The sequence below is a fragment of the Sinohyriopsis cumingii genome, chromosome 6 (assembly GCF_028554795.1).
Source record: "Sinohyriopsis cumingii isolate HCF-2022 chromosome 6, ASM2855479v2, whole genome shotgun sequence".
Classification (NCBI taxonomy): Eukaryota; Metazoa; Mollusca; class Bivalvia; order Unionida; family Unionidae; genus Sinohyriopsis; species Sinohyriopsis cumingii.
Genome location: NC_142966.1, coordinates 57,548,333 through 57,571,356, shown reverse-complemented (window position 1 = coordinate 57,571,356; position 23,024 = coordinate 57,548,333). Strand labels below are relative to the sequence as shown.

General features: G+C 34.6%; 1 protein-coding gene across 2 annotated transcripts in view; it reads right to left on the bottom strand.

The window, feature by feature from the left end:
• Positions 1–21,592, bottom strand: part of LOC149797018 (copper transport protein ATOX1-like) — a 37,575-nt gene extending 15,983 nt beyond the window's left edge. The window contains exon 1 of one of the 2 annotated variants that reach the window (XM_089961676.1): positions 21,559–21,592. In XM_089961676.1, the coding sequence (XP_089817802.1) occupies positions 21,559–21,570 (12 nt within the window). In that variant the 5' untranslated portion in view covers positions 21,571–21,592. Of the gene's footprint in view, positions 1–9,274; positions 9,347–21,558 lie in introns of those variants that run through there. The other variant, XM_089961675.1, reaches the window with a different exon arrangement.
• Between the last annotated feature and the right edge of the window lie 1,432 nt (positions 21,593–23,024).

Sequence of the window (23,024 nt, the reverse complement as noted above, 5' to 3'; positions counted from 1 at the left end):
GAAGAAAGACAAATATTTTAAACTACTTTTAAAATTTAACAATAAAACTGTATCTGTGAATATAGCACAAGTTCAAACTGCAAGTAGGAATTTAATGAATATTCCTTCATATTTTTGTAATACACCAAACAATTTTCCCCAAGTCAACCAATACAGAATCACATTCAAAACAAAGAATTTAAACAAGATTATAAAAAAATTCAGCCACTTATAAAAATAATCTGAACAAAAATTATGGTACTGTACCAGTGATGTACATACTTGCTTATAAATTGAGTCTTACTGCAAACTGTATATACTTTAAACTGATGCCAAATAATGCAATGGCACATCTGGCTCCATGCAATCTATTTGGAGTAACCAGCTGAATAAACATCAAAATTCCTGATCTGCCAGTGCCAGTGCAGATAAGGGTCTAAGTTTACTGCATTTAGACTGGACTTAAACTAGATTATATACAGTAATATAAGCCAATGTTTATTTTGAACAAAATTAAGGCATCAGACCTAGAACAAAGAGACCCAAACTTCAACAGGTTGCTTTAGATTTTGTTATTATTACCTTGCCAAACAGTTCTGTTAATCTACAATCTTTCACCACCAATATTGTCTGAAAGTCTGTTCTTGTTGCAAATTGGTGTTTACAATATTTGATCAAAGAGCTATGCGCACAGGATATCTTGATTCCTTTTATATAATTAACTGATAAATTGTACAAATTTATGGAACATATATGATTCAACTAAATTTTCTTTGCTTGATTATTAGAATACTTTCCTGTGACCATAACAATGATATTGCATGGGATAAAATTTTCAAATAATATGATATAATTTAAGCTGTAAGAAAGGTCTTTCTCGAATACATAAAACTTTTGCTAAAACAACTTCTGAATTGTAGCAATATTGCTTTTTACTGCTACATATGTAAATGATGAAAACCTTTAATAACTAGTACCTTAACAGAGAACTTACATTTTAAGGTACAGAATTTTTTATCTGCTACACTGACGATAATGTTAATTCTTGCAAATAACATCAAGAAACTTCTGAAAACTTTGAATGAAATTCTATATATATACAGAGAATGGTGATTAAAAGTCAAATGTTAAACCCTAAATTATTTCTGATGTCAAGACAATCTACTTTTTTTTACTTTTAGAAACACATCACTGGGAAATACCTGATCAGTTTTTATATTTAGGGTTGCACATAACTGTTCATTTTATTAAGCAAAATAATAAAGCACTGATTGTGTACACAGTGCAGCCTATCTACAAAATAAGATCAATGTCCTTCTCCGTCTTATGTATCCCCTCAAAATACCATCTATAATATTTAGACATCAGTGACATCTCTCTTAAACCTTGCAGGTACTTTTGAAAAAAAACTGAAGTTTCACTGAAAGAACTCCCCATGGACCAAAGTCCCAAAAATCGATAGAATGCACTTTGTATTATCTTCTTACATCATTTAAGGCAATCAACACTTGTACTATAATGGTGGGATATTCAAAGATTGCATAAGTTTTAAATTTTATTTGCCACCTGTCCCTTTGGGGTGGGATTGTGGGTGGGGAGTAGGGGAAGGGGGAAAGTTGGGGGTGGGTAGGATGGAATAATTGAAAAAGAAAGCCTGATGATTTGTTTTCAAAATGCAGATTACTAAAGATGATGATGACGGGGATGATGATGATGATAATGACAATGATGATGAAAATTAACCCCCAAATCTCAAGACTGATGCGACTACATCAGATAAAGTATCTCATTTGTGGTACACCATAAAATTGATCATCTGAATAATGTACGTGAGCACATTTACCATCACCTGGATATTGAAGCTATTAAAGAATAAAAAAATACAACGGCAGGCTGCAACATTTAAAACAAATGATTAAAAGTCATGAGAGGGATGTGTCACCGTTCTCCAACACAATAAAGAATTTAAGCTCCACCACCTCGCTCTTCAGACGCACATTTAATTGCCCTGTCATAATATTCAAAATTACCCAGGTTCACTTCTGGCCCTGAAAGGTGAAACATTTCTCGTATCACAAAAATACTGCCATTAATATAGATTAAGACCATCAGAAAATCTGAATTGTGAACACCTTCGAAAGTTGGCTGTAATAGTTAACCTAAACAGCTGTCAAGAACTCCACCGAACACTTTCAAACACTCTTGCCTATCTCATCGACTAACTCTTGCCCATTTGTATGTGTACCATCCTGTGCCCATGAGTTGCAGCATGGGACAAGGATTATGACCATATTGAAAACTAGCAATGTGTTTCTGTTGTGTCTTTGTCGAGTTTAATGCTCTGGGAACATTTAGATCACACAAAAACAACCATCCACAATGACCAAAACTTCTTAATGGATTAAAACAGGTATGTTCTTTTTCATTTCTTTGAATTGTATACAGAGAGCAAAACACAATAAAGTGGCAGAGTGGTCTAAAGTCCTCGCCTTTCCTGACCACTGATATCACACCTCTGTGTCCACGTGGGTTCAAATCGAGAGCTCGGTAAATATGGGAATGTAAGAAAACTTTCCACTAGTTTCCCATCATTGTTGATGGTTCTACCCAAGGTTTTCCTGGGTCCACAAAACCACAAACCACAAAAGAAAACTTGCTAACTACCAAATCACACATGCTTGTTCCCAAATACATGTATTCTCAGAAGGAAAGCCAAAGAATCAAATGGTGAAAAGAGAAAATTTATTGTATTCACAAACCCAAAGTCTACAATAATTCCCACAAAAACAATATTTAGCCATAAATGTAGTCTACTGTTACACCTATCAACTTGTGTAGAACTAAGACCTGATAACTTATCACAATAATCCACATAATTACTGCAACCATAACGTTACTTGCAGCATCAAAATTATTGACTGATTAATTGGGATCTTACAGCATGCCACCACTGTGTGGCTAAATAGCACCATAAAAAGATGATTTATGTATGAAAAGCTGTTCAGGATCAACAAGTGGCATAAATGTTGTTGCTGTTGGATTTAATGCCATTTTTCAGCACACGATAGGCTATGCATGGCGGCCAGTATTAATGGTGGAGGAAGAACCCGGGAAAACCCCAGGAAGAACCACTGACCCATGAGAAGCGACTGGCAAGCTTTCTCACATACCCACATTTGCCAAATCCTAGACTCAAACCCACGCAGACAGAGGTGAGATGGCAGTGATCCGTAACGGAGAGCGCTTTCGACCACTCGGGGCCCCTGTGGCATAAATACATCTAAAAACAACAATAAGACGGTGAAGATAATATATGAAGGTTTCTGATCAACAGGTAATGTAGATTGTATGTATAAAGTGTAATCAGATACTAAAAGATATTTAACATCAGTGCCAATACATGTATTGGTTTAAATACTCAAGGGAAGGATACTGCACACTAGCTATATTTAGAATAAATGTTAGCTTCTTTTAAAATTTTTAGAATATGACACATTTACTGCATCAAAACCCTCTTTCACATGCTAACATTGGAGTAACAGACATAAAGTCAATACAGACAAGTCTATAACAATGTAGTAACAGACATAAAGTCAATACAGACAAGTCTATAACAATGTAGTAACAGACATAAAGTCAATACAGACAAGTCTGTAACAATGTAGTAACAGACACAAAGTCAATACAGACAAGTATATAACAATGTAGTAACAGACATAAAGTCAATACAGACAAGTCTATAACAATGTAGTAACAGACATAAAGTCAATACAGACAAGTCTATAACAACGTGTGATGCTTAGCTATAGTCCGACTCCTTCAACTCAATCAACACAGTTTTCATCATATTTTCTTCTGTTTGGGAGAGAATGTCATATTCCAATCAATACAGCATTAATACCCTCTTCAACAATGGGTAAATCAGCTCGATCACATCTGACCAAAATTCTTGAAAGTCATGAGTTGTATAGAAAATAGGGAAAACATCTAGCTGGTTCAAGCTTAGTACAAACAGCAAAAGGATAAAAAGTCTCAATTTCATCTGGGCAGAAAGTGTGGTTACACTGTTCTCTAGTTCCAGAAGGCACATCTTCCAAGTTGTGTCATAAATGGGTTGGTTCATACTGTCATCCATGTTCTTGATAATTAAAGGTTTAAACTGAAAACATGGAAGATATTTTCTTCTTAAATAAGATATAACAAAAATATGTTGAGACCCACCAGTCCAGTGAATAAATTGTGAATGGGAATTCATTCGAGAGCTAATCCCTGATACAGATACATGGACAGACTACAATGCAACCAGGTGACCCAAATTATGACTCAAATGACAGAGTCCCAAGTGGGTTAGACAATCAGACATTCTGGTGAACTGTAAGCCTAGTAAGTATAAAGTGGTACCTGTTAAATGGAAAGAAAAACTGGAAACTGTTTGGCTACAGGAAAAGGATCTATCCACTCTTTCAATTAGGGACTTACATATACATAAACCTCTTACACAAGCAGTGACAGAATGAAATACCACTCCATACATGCATGTGATGAAAAAAAACCCCGAAACAAATGCAAAATATAGTTAATAATAAAAAGACCCACAGTATTTTTCATTTGTCTTCCAATGACTTTGTTCTTATATTTCTGAGAACCGACTAACTGCAAGCCAAAGGCCTATTCTCATCAAAAGAGTGGTTTAGGTTTGAAGAACTAGGTTTTCAGTCCTACAGAACAAGTGGCATTTGAACATGTAGTGTTGGCCATTACCTGAATTAGCTGAACTGGAGGAGGAAAAGGATAAAACAATATTAAATGGCTGAAAATGGCATTAACTAAAGTATGTACACACATTCTGGAGAAGAATGTTCATTTCTGCTAAGTTCATGGTAGGATGATAGGATGGAATGGATTGTTACCACAGTGATAATCTGAGAAATTCAGAATTTTACAAAATGTAAATGTGTGGTGCACAGGGGCAGATGTGACACATGAATTATTCATTTGACCAGACAAAACAGTATTATGTTGTTGTTGGTAGGGTTTAACGCCATTTTTCAGCACACGATAGGCTATACATGGCAGCCAGTATTAATGGTGGAGGAAGAACCCGGGAAAACCCCGGAAAGAACCACCGACCCACGAGAAGCTACTGGCAAGCTTTCTCACATACCCACAACAGTATTATGTAAAAAGGTCCTTGCAATTTCTAACTGCCATAATTTTATAAATATCCATGGTAGATTGTCTCTATCATGTAGGGTCTACTCTGCTTGCTTCAGTGCACACTGTAATCTAGTAAAGTATGTGTATATGGTGGTACCAAACTAAATAAATTGGAAGGGATTCAGGACACAATTAGTGATGATATTATTGCTGTATTGATTTATATTGAGTGTTCAATATTCTTTTCATTACTTTTATGTTGTTTAGAAACTGAATATACACTGTACATGTATATCTTGTTTTCCAAATGTTCAATTTTATATACATGTAACAGTGTAGCAAAATGCAGTGAAATTAACTGGTTGGTCTATATACAGTATATAGTACTTGATGGAATTAGTTGTTATATTTTGTTTTAGCAAAAATGAAGAAAAAAAAACAAAGAAAAAAAAAACAACCTAATATTCCATTCCATGCAATTTTATTGGGTCATCAAACCCCTTGTACTGCCTGCCAAAGTTCAGTCTGATTTTGTTTTGGGGGTGATTTTGGTGTTGGGGCATTATTTTATGTTATCTTTGTGGACATTTGTGTTTTTAAGAATTTTTAAATGAGAGATAACTGGAAGTGTTGCACTGCATCAGGAAGATTTGTTTGGGATTGTGCATCCTTTTTCATGTTCAGACTGGTCTTCTACTATAAATATAGAAAAGACTGGGCCATTTAAGACGGTTCTAGATTCTACAGCAAGAAAGGAATTTTTTGTTGAAAACTATGATTATGGTTCAACACTAAATTTTCTGTGCATTTCATGGAGAAAAAACCCTACAGGCTACCAAATTATTATTCACTAGCAGAATCTTTTCATTTTCTTTATGGTACAAACATGTACTCTTACTTGGACTCCAAGATGAATGTGAAGAGCATTCCCTCCAAGTCACAAGACTCTCTGTATTAAGCATACTCATCTGGAGTCAGCATACTACCCACTAAACTTTATGCAACAAAATTTAATGCCAAAATCTTATTTTAAACAAAATGCCAAATATCTGAATAAAAATGCAAGACTTACACTACATAACATCAACTGAAGATTTACTGACAAAAAGAATTCCTAACTTTCATCAAGTATTTGATCAGATTAAAACCAAACATTATCATTTGTACAAAAAACTTTGCTTAAAGGGAATATTCTCATATCAGAAATTTCCACGATGAACTTAACTACAGTAAAAGTCATACAGGTCATGCAGGTGTTCAAAAGCAATTATCTTATTTACAGGTATCATTTTTAGAACCTGATTTTACATTCCATTATAAGACAATTATTTGCTTTATTTGGATCCTTATACATTCATATTTCTTTGGAAAGTCATTATTTACATGTCCCAAGAAGTACATATGGCAAAATCAATGTATGTGGACATTTCTGGATTAGATCAACCTCCATGTGTGATCCAGTATAATCCAGATTGAATGTCATGCACTGTGATCTCACAATAAAAGCTACACATATTGATAAACAAATTCTTACTACCCTATATAGTTATGATTATACTTGATGTGCTCTTTTCTTGACCCAGTTTATTATCTGGCCACCACTGTAAGAGCCCATGGCAATAATTTTCATCTGATGGGTTGCAGAGAAAGCTGACCTCAATTATTAAAACAAATTGCAACATAACTTGGCCCAAGCTTTGTAAAAGGACATAAAAACCATTTGTCACAGCCCACCATAAACCTTATGAAAATGATGGCAGATAATCTCCCTGAATTCTGGAAATCAGTCAAATTTAAAACAAAACAATAGTAACACTTAAATCTAAGGGAACTTTGATCTCTCTGACTTAGACTGGGACAATAATAGTATAAAAGTAGCTGCAAAGTCATAACAATAAATGTATATGCAGATTTTATTGAACCATCAAGAATGTAATAGTGAAACTTCCTCTTAAATGCTAAAAACAATGTTTTGCTGATGATATCATTGTCAATCTAACAATTAATTCTAACAAAGACATACAACTTTTACAAAATGATTTCCATACTCCTAGAAAAATGTAAACAAACAAGAGTAGCACACAGAATTCAACTTTGAAAACAATGTGAAATTGAAAGGATAACAAGCAAAAAAAGCAATCTTGTCTTTCAATACAAACTTCACAGCATGTAACAGAAATGAAAGCTGTTGATCATATAAAATATTTTGCAGTAACACTAAAGAAACAATTTTACTGGTAACTGGGCAACACACATGAAATAATATAACATGAAAAGCAAAAATACCGTAAGTTATTTAAAAAGCCCAATACAAACCAAAAACTATGTACTGAAGGAAAAACACAGCCTAAAAATACATGTCCATACACAAGTTGAAGTGTTTAAATGACATCCTTGGCAGAAAACTAAATAACAAACAAGAAATAGTCCTGCAACCTAGAAAGAATACGAGATCTGCTGCATGTTATATGCAAAAATCTTGAACCTTTAAAGAAGTGAAACAGATGTTTAAAAAACTATAGCAGAAAATTCTGTGCACAAAAAAATCTGTAATACAAAATCAGTCAAATAACAGACTTCATTAATAATTAAAAACACCCTAAATCAAAACTCACTGGTCAAAACTCCCTAATCAATATTTACAAAATCACTCAAAAGACAGAATTCATTGATCTGCAACAACCTAAAATTACAAGTACATAATCCCTAATGCCCCTTCTGTCTCTAGTCATTTTGCCCCTATTCAATATCACATTTTGCCCCTATTCAATATCACATTTTTCCCCTATTCAATATCACAGGCATGTTATGAAAACTGTTAGGATTACTTAAAAAATTTTTATTTTTGATGGCAGGTCTTGTTGTTTATTGTCAATGACAATGACATATAACCAGGATTTAACTTCAATGTGTCATCATAAATCATGTCATTGAAGATGATCAATTACTGAGAAAAACAAATAAACCACTGTACCTGTAATCAAGCAAATTATTCACATTACAAACTTTAAAAAAATAAATAAATGAAAGCCACAAAATCTTGGCTAAAATATACTATGTTTATATTTACAATTATTTTATTATTGGGACATATGAACATGGTAGTGAATTGACTAGTAGCAAAAGGGCTTTTTCACAATGTGTGATGGATCACTGCCATCTCACCTCTGTTTGCGTGGGTTTGAGTTTAGGATTCAGCTAATGTGGGTATGTCAGAAAGCTTGCCAGTAGCTTCTCGTGGGTCGGTGGTACTTCCTGGGGTTTTCCCAGGTTCTTCCTCCACCATTAATACTGGTCGCCATGCATAGCCTCTCGTGTGCTGAAAAATGGCGTTAAACCCAACAATAATAATAATAACACAATGTGTGAACTCCTTCCCCACCTCCATTAACCATTTTATACTGGAATTGATTATCCCTTCAAATTCAAACCAAAATGAGCATAAATAAATTCACCAATGGTCTGGTAGGCATTAAAACATTTTAAGTCAAATAAAATATCTTGTTCTTTTGCAATAAATTGCAAAACAGTTATGTAATCAAATCACAGTATATCTTTGTAATAAAACTCATTCTCAACTGTCCCCTGACTTGTACCTCTGAGTCATAATCAAGAGTGATTGAATCAGAATAAAAAGAACTTTAATACATGTACTAGACAATGACAGTGAGTATAAACACTCATTCTCTGTTATGAATATGACTGATTAGAACCATACTGGAGATGATTTTACATGTACACTGACACTTCAGGCTATTCAAAACAACGGAACATTCACACTATATACACTTCATACATTCAGATTGAATTGGGTAAGCTTTACATTTTAATGCTGGATTTTACTTCATATAGCTAGTGGACAGCCTGTCAGACTCGTGACTGAGATGCACTGATTCAAATCATATTAGATCAGTTTGGGTCTAACAAGGTGCGTCCTTGGTAACGGCATTTTACTACAACTGCATCAACATTGAATAACCTGCTTGTGTTGCAGTGTCATAAAACTCCAAGCCTAAGCAAACAAAAATCTTATCACAACAGATGCCGACTCAGGTGACCGAGTATGACAGAAAATTAGCTGAAGCAAGCTGAAATCTGACAAGGAAAATATGACATTGTCGAATATAATGAATAGTACCTGCTGTGAATGGTTTCCCCATGCCAAGATCACAAGGGCAGTCACCTTCTTTTCCATGTTGTCAAACCAGTCTAAGATATTTTGTCAAGTACATTCTCAAATCTAATCTGATGTTCAAAACAGTGACTTATTTCATTAGATTCAATTCTGCTAAACCTAAATTTTCTTCTTGTAGGCACTTTTTGCAATATTCATTTGCTTCTTGATTGCTCAGTTATAGGATTGTCTCCAACAGCTGCTGTGGGTGACTATGAATAAAAAACCCATGTACATCTGTTAACAAAAGAGGTTGACCAAACATGACCATAACCAATCTTTTATATTTCAAATTTTTCCTTTTAATGGTTCCACAATAGGCAAACAAAATGTTTAAATATATCTGCTATTTTTTGCCCATCATTTTTCAATGATTTGTTAATAAAATTCAAAACAAGAGTCCCTTGAAGGGACTGACACTCTCCTGAACAAAACAAATTTCTTGGAATTCAAGATGAGACCATTTGTATCCCTTTAACTGCTGAGTGTTGAAACCAGACATGGAGTCAATTACATGTGCTCAATTACAATTACGATTACAAGTTGTCTGGCACTGATGATTATGATTACACTTGTTTTGGAAACCATGACTACGATTACAACTGCTTTGCATTTGCTTGTTATCTTTTTTTGCTCTGTGCAGATATCATACATTGTATAATTGAAAAACAAATAATTTTAGCTCTCTGTAAAGTACTTGGTTTCTATAATCCTCTTGGGAATTGGACCTATGCCTTAGAAGTCATGTAAAGTATATTCATTTGAAGTCTTCTTCACTGCTTACTTATACCTGGTTAAGGATTTGCTAACTGAACATGACATTTTTAATTAACAAATGGTCACCTAAAACTATAAGACACAGTATATTTATAAAAAAATTAGTTTGTATATTGGCCACCTAATTTACTAATCCCTCATTATGATAGTCAACATTCATGGTCATTTAAGAAAACTTTAATTATTCTTACAATTATTAATAATTAGTAATTTTTTTGGTTGTAATTATTTGTAATCATGATTACACTCTGCGATTACACTGCCAATGAAAGACAGTTATGATTACAATTATGATTATAGAGCTTCTGAAATCAATGATTATGATTATGCTTTACAGCTAACACTGTAATCAGTTATAATCAAAATGAGCCCCATGCCTCTGTGTGTGTGTGTGTTATTTGGATTTTTAACATAGCTTTAACAATCTTTCAGTCATAATGCTATGATGTCTGCAATGTGGCAGTTTATAGCGATGTCTAGCACTGGGGCATCATGCCGCAGACATGTAGCATGATGTCCTACCCAGTCACATTATACTGACACCAGGCCGACCAGTCCTGACACTAACCTTTTAATGCTGAGGGCCAAGTGAGGCAGCTGTTAGTATCATTTCTTTAAGTCATTGGTATGACTCAGCCGAAGATCGAACCCATGACTTCCCGCATCCGAGGTGGACATTCTAACCACTAGGCCACCAGAGCGGTGTCCCATGCCTGCATGCTGGTTGAAACCAACTCTGATACTCTTAAGTAATAAGACATTCTAAATAGCTGCTGTGGGGGACATATTGTAAGTTAGAGTGGCACCATTTTCATAAAGGACAAGTAGATACCATTATAAGTTTTTATGTCACTTCAATCATCCATTCAAGGGTAGTTGTGACAAGATATTCAAGACAACCAGCATGGCAGCACTACTGGATGTATGACTGGTACCATTTTTAATCTGGACCAATTATACAACTTAAAAACGGTCTACTTGTTAAAACTCCTTGTCAATATGACATTCCAGTCAGGATGAGTAGCAACAGAAAGATTTTCCTTATATATCTTCATAATATTTTCTTATTATTTCACTGTTATTGTCTTACTATTTATTATTCCTTATGATTTGTTATGTAATAAAAAATATGGAAATCAAAGCATTAACTGATGCTATACTGCAACTGTTTCCTTGACAACAAATGTGAATGATAATAACAATACTATTCAAATCATTAACCTTAACACATTTTATATTTCAAGACATTTTCTCCTCAACAAATATCTAAATATTAATTTGATGCATTTACTAACCAACAGATAAAGATGCTTTACTGACTCTGACACACACATAACATTTCTTCTTGAACAGGCATTGAGTTCCTCAGTCATAATTTTATTAGCATGTCATTTTAAACCTTACCTTTACATAATTAAAAGGAATGTGTGTGTGTGTGTGTGTGTGTGTAATTTGGATTTTTAACGTAGCTTTAACAATTTTTCAGTCATACTGCTATAATGTCTGCAGTGTGGCAGTTTATAGTGATGTTTAGCACTGGGACATCATGCCACAGACATATAGCATGATGTTCCACCCATTCACATTATCCGGATATCAGGCCAACCAGTCCTAACACTAACCTCTTAATGCTGAGCACCAAGTGAGGCAGCTGTTAGTACCATTTTTATAAGTCATTGGTATGACTTGGCCGGACATCAAACCCACAACCTCCTGCATCTGAGGCAGACACTCTATCCACTAGGCCACCGGAGTGGTTTAAAAGAAGGAAGTTTCTAAAGCATTTGTATTCAGTTAAAAAATCTGCACAATAAAACAAAACATAAATAAATTTTAAAACAAATTTCAAATTTATCTGTCTCTGCAATGTTGAACATTGGATCATATGGACAGGGCATATTGTCCCCCCAATCCTACAAATTTGAGGGACAAACAATTTTAGAGGGACTAATAAGCCAAATGAAAACAATAGGACATAATGCACAGTGCTATACAAATGAGATAATCTTGATTGTTTCAACTGTTTTACCACCTTAACTTTGTCATTTGCACAGTATCACATTTTTCTTCGACAATTACATTATTGCAATACAAGTTTTATCATGTGCTTAAGCAACTCACAAAAACATTAACTTCTTTGAATACCTGGCTAACCTGCAAATGTCTGCACCATGAATTTTTTCATTCTGGATTGTGCTATCATTCAACTTTAATGTACACTCCTTACCTGCCAGAATTTCTAATAATAAATACCCATGTTTTTTAATTACTTTTCTTTCCAAACTAACAAATCAACAACTAAATGACAAACTCTGCATTTGTAATAAATTAGTTTCTTTTGTGATTCATTCAACCTCAAAATAAATCAAATCTTTCTTGCTGTAGGGGTGACCTCAATCCTTGGAAATATGTTCCACTAATCACCATCAAACACTTATATTGCAACTTGGCCAACTACCACAAGCCCTGCATGTTTTAATTACCAGATACATTGTTTAAAATAGATATTCATCGCCATGTTACAGTTTTATCACCTCATGAAACTCTGGTCATCGATACAGCACCAACACTGACATGGGTGGATACCCACTAATGAAAATTTGCAGGCATATTTTTGATTTCTTTTCCTGGTATGAGAGGAGGGACAGAAGGTCAAAAATTGGGGGGCATAGAAGAACAAACAGTTGTAAATTTGTGTGCCCATGCCCAAATTTGTTATAATGTCCAAAAAAATTTACATTGTCATGATCTGAATATTATGTTTGCATATTTGTAAAAAAAAATTCACTATACGTGTCTCGGATTCGGCTAATGTGGGTATGTGAGAAAGCTTGCCAGTAGGTTCTCGTGGGTCGGTGGTTTATTCTGGGGTTTTCCTGGGTTCTTCCTCCACCATTAATACTGGCCGCCATGTATAGCCTATCATGTGCTGAAAAATTGTGTTAAACCCTACAACAACAACTATATGTGTCCACTGAATACTAAAAAGTAAACATCATGCCAGTCACAAAATTGTACATTATGCCAGTCACAAAATTATAGTTGTTTGGTAACTGCACAACATTTGGAACATCTAGTCTCTTTCTGATGAAAACTCAGATGTAAAAGTTGTACTACTTCCCAAATCAGTAAGTTTTTGGTGGATTTCCATGGGCTACACATGACAAAAACAGAGCCTTGAAACATGATACCAGTAGGTCATGAAAAAAAACAACACTCAACAATGTTTCAACTATCAATGAAATACATGTAATTTTAATGCTATTCCAGCAACTTAGAAAATTTGAAGGAATCATTTAGTTACATTATCCTGAAACTATACATATGTTGCTGTTAGTTCAATAATGACACATACAGTCACTGCAATGTCTGTTAAGTGAAGTTATTATGGTGTGATTGACGGCAGTTCAAAATGGCATTATTTACTTTTGAGATTTTTCTTGCATTAATGAAGAGGCTGAGGACATTCTGATTGAATTGTGTACATTCTTCCAGTTTGTACTTGGGTCATATATATAGTATACATACAACCATTGTACTGTCAGTCTGTCTATCTATCTATCTAATCTATCTATCTCTCTCTCTCTCTCTCCCTCTTCCAGTTTGTACTTGGGTCATAGATATAGTATACAACAAACCATTGTAATGTCTGTCTGTCTGTCTGTCTATCTCTCTCTCTCTCTTCCAGTTTGTACTTGGGTCATATATATAGTACATATCCAACCATTGTACTGTCTGTCTGTCAGTCTGTCTATCTATCTATCAATCTATCTATCTATCTCTCTTCCAGTTTGTACTTGGGTCATAGATATAGTATACATCCAACCATTGTACTGTCACCTGTCTATCACATTACATACATGTTTCAATATTTATAATAAAATTGAATAAAAGCAAAACAAAACATTAAGATCACTTAAATGTTTGTGCAGAAAATGGACCTTTTCATTAAAAATTTTTATAAAACCTGATATGTTCAAATTCTCGAAAGTAAAGGGGGAGACTGCATGAGACAGCTAGGACAGAAATCCAAAACTATGAAGAAATAACTGGCGGATCATCAATCAACTATGTGCCATTAGCAGAGTTTTACTGGCTGTGTAATGCATAAATTTCATGAAATATCATGACTAATAAAAGGTAAATGTGGCTTTCTGAATAAATCAATTTTTGTGCATATACAATGAGATCCTATGACAGTCCATCAGAAAACTGCAAACTCAAAAGTTTGAACCTCAATGTGACAAATTATCTGCATGATGAAAAGAACTGACTTAAACATAAAAACTTACTAATCAGAAAGAACATGTCAATACGTTAAATAAAGATTTCAAGCCTTTCCCCTCAAAATATATTCACATAGGCAGCATCTCACTTAGGTCTGTAACCTCAAAATCTTGATGGGCCAAACCTGAAATGGGTTGAAACTCCTTAAAACCCTGTTTTATTTGTCTATCATTCTGCTTTGTTCATTTGAAGACAAATGGTCAATATATTTGGTTTAATGACTGAAGCAATACAGTGCTGGCAGTACCTAGACTTCATTTACGGCAATTGCAAATTAAGGTACAAATATTTCATCAACTTATACTTGTTGTTGTTGTTGTTGTTGTTGTTGTTGTTGTAGGGCTTAACGCCATTTTTCAGCACGCGATTGGCTATACATGGCGGCCAGTATTAATGGTGGAGGAAGAACCCGGGAAAACCCCGGAAAGAACCACCGACCTACGAGAAGCTACTGGCAGGCTTTCTCACATACCCACAACTTATACTTGAAGAAACAATCTATTTTGGGTGGTTGTTTCTACAATCACCCAAAAAATGACCAAGTCCAAAACACTGCAAAGTTATTTTAAAACAACTTCAATCAATGCACAGGTGAGTAAATACACAAATTCCTATTTACTGCAGTGGTAATATATACCAGTACTGACACTATACTGAGTAGGATAAGTGGGACATATTACAAACATTCTGGGATTTTACTCCTGTACAAATATACTTAGGTGTATCTGCAAATTTTGTGCAAGTCAGTCACACTTAACGGCTGAAAAGAGAGAACTTAAAGCAATGAAATTCATACATGTCACATAGAAGTATTAATACATGTAACAGAAGAAATTATATATTTATCCAATCAAATCAAACCAGCAAATTCTGGCCACCAAGTGGATAACTGCCTTTAGAAGTGGGTAATTCTTATCACAACACATGTATTAATGCAGGCATTTACATGATTTTGTAGAAGTCACCTTGCCAAGGGCAAGCTGACTTGAACATTTCCTTGCCCTTGGGAAACCTGCGATCGCCTCAAATAATATTCCAACACGATTATGAAAAGATAAAATAAAATATGAGGTATTTGTCTGGATAGGAGAGCACTCATCTAATCAACTACTTCAACAACAATGAAGGACAGGCCATTTTGTAATTTGTATTTGATTCATTTATACCCACCAATGCAGGATTTGTGATCACGAATATAATCCATTAAATAAACAATTATCATCTAGTCACCTTGAAATGAGAGACATGTATCAAAATATTTGACAAGCCAACTTTTAAAATTGAGAACACTCAAATATTTTGATTAAAAGGTAAACTGATAAGTTAAAACTTAAATATTTATTCTTTTACTTGTAGTGTGTATGTTTTGGATTTTTAATGTAGCTTTAACAATTTTAGTCATATTGCTATAATGTCTGTAGTGTGGCAGTTAATAGTGATCTCTACCACTGGGGCATCATGCCACAGACATGTAGCATCATGTCTCACCCAGTCACATTATCCTGACACCAGGCCAACCAATAATAACACTAACAGCTTAATGCTGTGCACCAAGTGAGGCAGCTGCTAGTACCATTCTTAGAAGTCTTTGATATGACTTGGCCGGGGTTTGGACTGGTGACTTCCCACATCTGTGGTGGACACTCTAACCACTTAGGCCACCGGAGCAGTCCTTATTTGTCAAAACTTGCTCAAATTAGTGTGTGTGTCTGTGTGATTTGGATTTTTAATGTCGCTTTAAAAAATTTTCAGTCATATCGCTATGATGTCTGCAGTGTGGCAGTTTATAGTGATGTCTAGTACTGGGATATCATGCTGCAGACATGTAGCATGATGTCACACTCTGTCACATTATCCTGACACCAGGCTGACCAGTCCTAACACTAACCTCTTAATGCTGAGCGCCAAGCGAGGCAGCAACTTGTACCATTTTTATAAGTCTTTGGTATGACTCGGCCGGGGATCGAACTCACTACTTCCCACATATGAGGCGGATGCTCAAACCACTATGCCACCAGAGCAATCTACTCAAATTAGTAAATATTCACATTATCATCATTGCATGAGAAAATGTAAGACTGACCTTACATTAACCACAAGATGGAAATGATATAGGCTAGAAAAAAAGATTATGTACATATTGCAGTACATATAAATCCTAAATAAAGATCCTGTACATGTATTTTGTGAGTCTGCAGGGCATAGAACTTGCAGAACATAAAGCATTACAAATGGGACACATTCCATGTAAATATGTTGGACTGTCCATGGGCAGGTATTCTGTAAAACTGGTGTGAAATGATACAGATGTGCCATGTATCAATACGATTCATGATATACAACCTATAATACATTATTGATACGCATATCAACTTCATGGAATTTTCATCTTTAGAAAATCTTAAAGTGGTAGGTTTATATGTATTTTCAGTATGCGGATTACATCTGTTCACATATCAGTCTCATCCTTGACAAGATTAAAAGATACTAAGAAATACCCTTTAGTTGTTGTTGATTTCAATTCAACCTTTTAGGCCCTTTCTGTTCAATCAGATGCTGGAGTTTGTTTTGTTAACTGCACCCTTTGTTTTGCAGTGCATGCATATTTAAAACATCTTACTTATGTCTTCACTTACAGTAAGAAGGCTTTAGTCATATTTTCGGAACAGAAGAAATAGTGCAATTTCTCCAGATCAAGTATGAGTGTGTCAACTAAGATGAAGAACAACCAAAAACCCATCTCAATGTACTTACTGCAGATGCAGGACAACTGGCACTACCACAGGCAAGCATTTTGGCAGCAAAAAAGGAAATCACTGACAACACCCACTCCCCTTCTACAAATTAACAAGGTGACTATAACTCATTCATTTTGGAATCTGCTTAATAGTTAATTTTGTCTTTTTTTTTTTTTTTTAAATCCTGTTGGCACATTCAGTATCTGATTACATATATCAACATAAAAGTAGATATTCCAAAGTTATTTCCCTTTGTACTACTTTACGGATCATTTAATAGCTGCTTTTGCTTGAAGCTTTATTTATTGCTTTGTGCCTAATGGGATTGTGTTCTGATACAATGTTCCTGGTATGCCACATAGTGAATAAGCAACAGCTATTTATGATTGGTGGTAGTTGTTTTTCCTTTGACTCAAATAAACAATAATTACCAATCAGAAATGAATTTAACATATTTAACAATGTGAGATACTGGAAGTGTAGCCTTCAGTTTCATTGAAAGTTGACAAGATATGAAGCACCAGATTTGCTTTGTGTAAATGTCATTATTAAATGATCAGAAAGTATTTAAATCATACACGAGTAACATGATTGGAATGTATCCTAAATGTTGGTATTTGTTATCAGTGGCTGAACATACTGATGTGATGAAATATTCAGTATGGAATTTGCAAGAGGGTACTATATTTCAAACCATATGAGTTATGTTAATTTGCAGAAGGCAAGTAGGTGTTATCAATAATTTTCATTTTGTCTTAATCCAACAGAAGTGAGGGCATATGTCTGTGACAGCTGTCTCTAATAAATTCTCAGCTTAATGAATAAAATGGCAAACAACTAATAGTTATTCATGACTGCTAAAGATTAAGTAACATGTATGGTAATTATTGTTAAGACTCTAGGTCTTAAACTATGTAACATAAAAAAGTGAAACCAACAAGTCTAGCAAAATCAATAAATAAATTATTCTCCAAGGTACAAAGTGAAGACACAGTATTGTGAATTAAATCCCCAATAATCCTAAATGTTCTGCCACAAGTCCAAAAATATATAATGTTCTGAATGAATTTTACTAGTTTTGAATGTCCTGATGTACCAATAGTCCTGAATGTCCTAATGTATTACAATGATACATTCCGGAATGTCTTTAAATGAGTTCTCTATGATAACAAAGTATTGTTTTAGTCCACAATGTCAATGAGCACTTTGTTCAAATGAAAAATTTAAATAAATAATTCCTCTCATTATATCTGAACACATCTGTAAATGATTCCAAAGACTGATCTTAAAACAGGAATGAATTATTCATTTACCAAGCCCCCTTTACATACATCTACACTTGACCTACGTCACAACAGAATGTTCCGGAAAACTAATAATTTCCTTGAAAAATTCCACTAACACTTGAACTCAAATTCTAGTAAACATCTTTCTTAACAGTTTACAATCATCACATAAGTCAGGTAGGCAAAAACTATCCACATCCTTACATCACGGTAAAAGGTCAAACACACAACGTAAATTAAACATGTGTAACAGTATCCAGGGATCATGATATCTGGCAAAGTGGGTCACTAAGTTGCCTAAAAAAATGTAAACTTTGCCATCTTCAACCTGGAAAGCAAAAATGACTTCACCCTGCGGTTTTTGAGCCGCACATTCAGAAACTGTAGTTTATGTCTACTGACATGCTCCCTTGACCTAGCCAGGTAGTTCCAGCGTTGTCCTATAGCCCAAGGCAAAATAAATTGCATGGGTTAAATCGCTAGTTTTTTCAATTGCACCAACAATAAAATTCTTGCATGTGTTTAATAGCTGGTTGACCATTAACTCTTTCCCAAGCAAGTTATCACTTCCCAATTTCCACAACTTATCATTTGATGATGAAAACATATCAACATGTGTTTCAAAACTTAAACATTATTACGTAAAAAGCAATTTGTGTTTTAAGAATAGAAAAGCACTCTCAAATTTGTTAGAAAAATGAACTGCCATGATTGCATTATTTTCTTCGTAAAATTAGTTTGAAACCATAAATGAGCCTGTTGTGGGGTGATAATGGCCAACATTACTGTGTCTTGAAAGTAACTCTTCATTAGATTCAGTGTTTCATAACTTATTGGGCAAATAAAATAAGGAAAGCAGCAAAATCTAAATAGTATGTGACAGAAGATTTTGCTTAGAAATATAATTATATAAGTCAGAAATGTATGGGACAATTCTATGTTGTTGAATTTGAGAAGCACTGTAAAGTTACGGTTGTTTTCCGACATTGCTCATTTTTTTGAAAATATGAAAAAAAGCAGTGAAGTAAATAATATCCAAGCAATATACAATATTCATTCAAGAATATAAACAAATATTGAAATAATAAATCTGTAATTCTATCAGTGGATTGTTGTAAAGAAGCTAGAAAGTGTGATTATATTAAAAATTTCCCTCTTTCTAACAACAGATGTACCCACATCACGTGGAACACCATAGATGTTCTTGGCTGTATCAATTTGGCTTGAAAGAAGGGTCCAGTTCATTCATATATTGACTTTAATGCTTCAGTTTGTTGTTAATGAATAGTTTTGCTAATGTTTTATTGGCAACATGGAAATTTGGAAATGCAATATGGCATTAAAACACTTGTACATGTGTTCTCATGTACATGTTATGGGGATTGAATCAAATAGCTTAGAAATCTTGACTGACATTTTACAGTTAAGTTTTAGAAAGGAAAAACAATATTTTTTAAAGTTGTTGTTGAATAATCATTTTTGCCAACTTGCAATTACAATAATGTAATCAATTTACTCCTATCAGTTAAAATTAATTACGATGTTTAGTTTATACTGTGCTCTTTTAAAGACAAATGGCCAATCTACACTGCACCCTCCATCTCAACATATATTTTCAAGTATGACTATATTGCATATGAATATGATACATTGGTACATCTACAAAATGTCTTCATAATATCAATACAATGAACATAATTTTCTACACAATGAAGATAAAATATTGCTTGCAACTAATGTTAAATGCAAATAGGCATAGTGACAAATAGACATGGTTCAATATGAGAACCAAAACACACATACACACATGTTCATTATATATATATATATATAGAGAGAGAGAGAGAGAGAGAGAGAGAGAGAGAGAGAGAATTTTGTCAATAAAATTCATGTTTAGTTGACCCCTGAGTATTGTGTGTATCAATTATTCACCTCTTGTATCAATAAGGATATAGCTGTAGAAAAACTATCTATGCATCAATTAACTGTTTCATCCCTACTGTAAACCTGAGCTTGCCTGATACGAATTTGATTCAAACAAGTGGAGTTGTAAATTCCTGATTAATGAATCGCTTCTTTATATTAAAATTATATTTTAATTTTCTTCTAATTTTATTAATCAATTTGTGAATCACTAATGTGCAGTTTCTTAATGGGTTAAACCATTTGTTTAATATACAGTCCAAGTAGTTGTGAGAGAGACAGAGAAACTGAGAGAGAGAGAGTGACAAAGAGGAGGGATGAAGGGGAATGAAAATAGTTTTTAAATATAATTTTAGATTAATAAAGAAAACAAGCAATTTTATGTTTTTGAAATTATATTTTCCAGCTGAAGCCAAGTGCTCAATTTTAGCGATGACTTCTGCTTTTGCTCATAAGTATTCCTGGGTGATCGGACTTAGCTTGTAATTATTAATGTGGAAAGATCCGACCAATGATGAAATAAGGAAATAAAATCAGTCTAGTCGGTCACTTCATTATTTTCTCTCATATTTATGGCCTATATACAAATTAAGACTATGATTGTGCCTACACCATATTACACAAAGATTAAAATGTCCCCAAAACCAAGATATATTTCCATAGTTCTGCTTGCCACGTATTACTTTTGGAATCGGCGCTTCCAGATAATGAAGCACGTGATACAAAAAGACGTTCTTTATATATGTGCTGGAACTGACTTGGCACATTAATATTAAAAAAAACAAGCCAATTTACATGTAGGTAATATAAAAATGTGGTTTTAGTAGCACTCAATACGTTACTTTTCAGGATAACCCCACTAGTCGGAATTTGACGATTGTACTGGTCTGGTCACTGATGTCACGGGCAAGTAACCTCAACTTTACAGCAACATGCGTAAGGGGTCGATTAAAAGTTGCATATGAATGTTTTGAACTTTGCTAATATCGGGTGAAGTTCTCAAGTTTAGAAAGTCAAGAAAAACAAAACAATACTGTTAGTGTTAATAACCGTACTATAGACATCTGGGAGTGTTATAGTGTTATATTGGTACTATATTCGCATATAATTCATTACAATATACATCTATTTTGCTGTGTCAATGTAAATTTATATGGTCAAACTACATGGTTTAATGAGTAATGTAATATGATGAATTGTAACATTTACACGTTGACAATTTCACTTTCGTTCTTACCTGAGAAGCCATCTTAGTGTACAAGTACAGATCTGAGGCGATTTTAAGTTATGAACAGATTAGTTTTGAATTCTTAAAAGGCACAAGCGATCTCAAGATGATACTATATCCATAATTAGCAGTATGTTTCGTATTCTTTTACAATTTGAAGAAAGTGGAAACGTTTAACGTGATTCGCAGAAGTGTTATCATTAAATGAACTTTCCAATTCTTACTGTGCATGTCTTTCAGTTGTCTTTTTTTTTTTTTTTTTTTTTGTTGAGGCAACAACTATAGTAACTTAGCAATTCCAACCATCATAAGAACCAGGGCCATCGTACTAACCTAGACCTAAACCTACAATGGCAAAATTTCCCCAGGACAAATAGAACTTATCGAGCAAAAAATAAAACGGACGGAAGTGGAGAAACACGCTGAAAGAAAACATAAACAGCAGCAAAGACCTGCATCTTCTCTCCGCTTAAACCCAACAGGAACATTTACTTTCACATGAACAGATACGAAACAAATAACTTGCCTCGTTTCGAGAAGAAACTGAATATCTTAGCGGCCAAATAGTCAAAACAGAAAGAAAGGAGCAAAACTTTGGTGGGATGTGTGACCCATACGACCTTGTGTATCGGTTGGAAATACTTAAGAGGTCGGTTCGCGCGGTTAACAACGCACCAAAAGCTATCAAGGAGGCCACATCAACGTGTGGGCTTTGCTCGCCAAAGCCATCATGGACCTCGACGTTTCGCACGTTGATGCACGAACTCTTTGAAGACAACTATGATGCATATGCCGAACGTCGTTCGTACAACACCTATGACGAGTTGTGAAGCGCTTCATGTTCTTCATGAAAGCGTTGCTGCGAAGTAGCGTATGGTTTGGAGCGAAACCTGAATTTGACACTGTTTTCTTTACGCCAATCGCCGCGCCGGAATTCTGCATACTCGAGATCGTATAATTAGCATTGTTGCGCGTTTACTACCGTTGGACTAATGTTCGATCGCGGCCGTTCCAGGTTTTGATGTGAATAACACTTTCATGTTTTTGGTAGAGTACGGTCGCGAGAGAGAGAGAGAGAGAGAGAGAGAGAGACAGAGACTGAGACAGACAGAGAGAGTGTGTGTGCCTGGGACACTCTTGGACTTGATATGGACGCGTACGACGCTGATAGTAGTTAAGTGGGCCACATTAGGGACAATGGGACTTAGCATTAAAAACACCCCTGGGCCACTTTAGGGACAATGGAAATTTAACATGGAGAAAAACGCTGGGCCACTTTAGGGACAATGGGAATTTAACATAGAGTTTGGGTCTGTCTAGGGACAAGGGAAATTAACATGGGAATAGAGTTTGGGTTTGTCTAGGGACAAGGGGAATTGAATATGGGATTTTTTTTTTTTTTTTTTAAAAGTTTTTTTAAATTTAAATTTAAATTTAAATTTAGAAAAGGGGTAGGCAATGGAAAGGCTATCTCT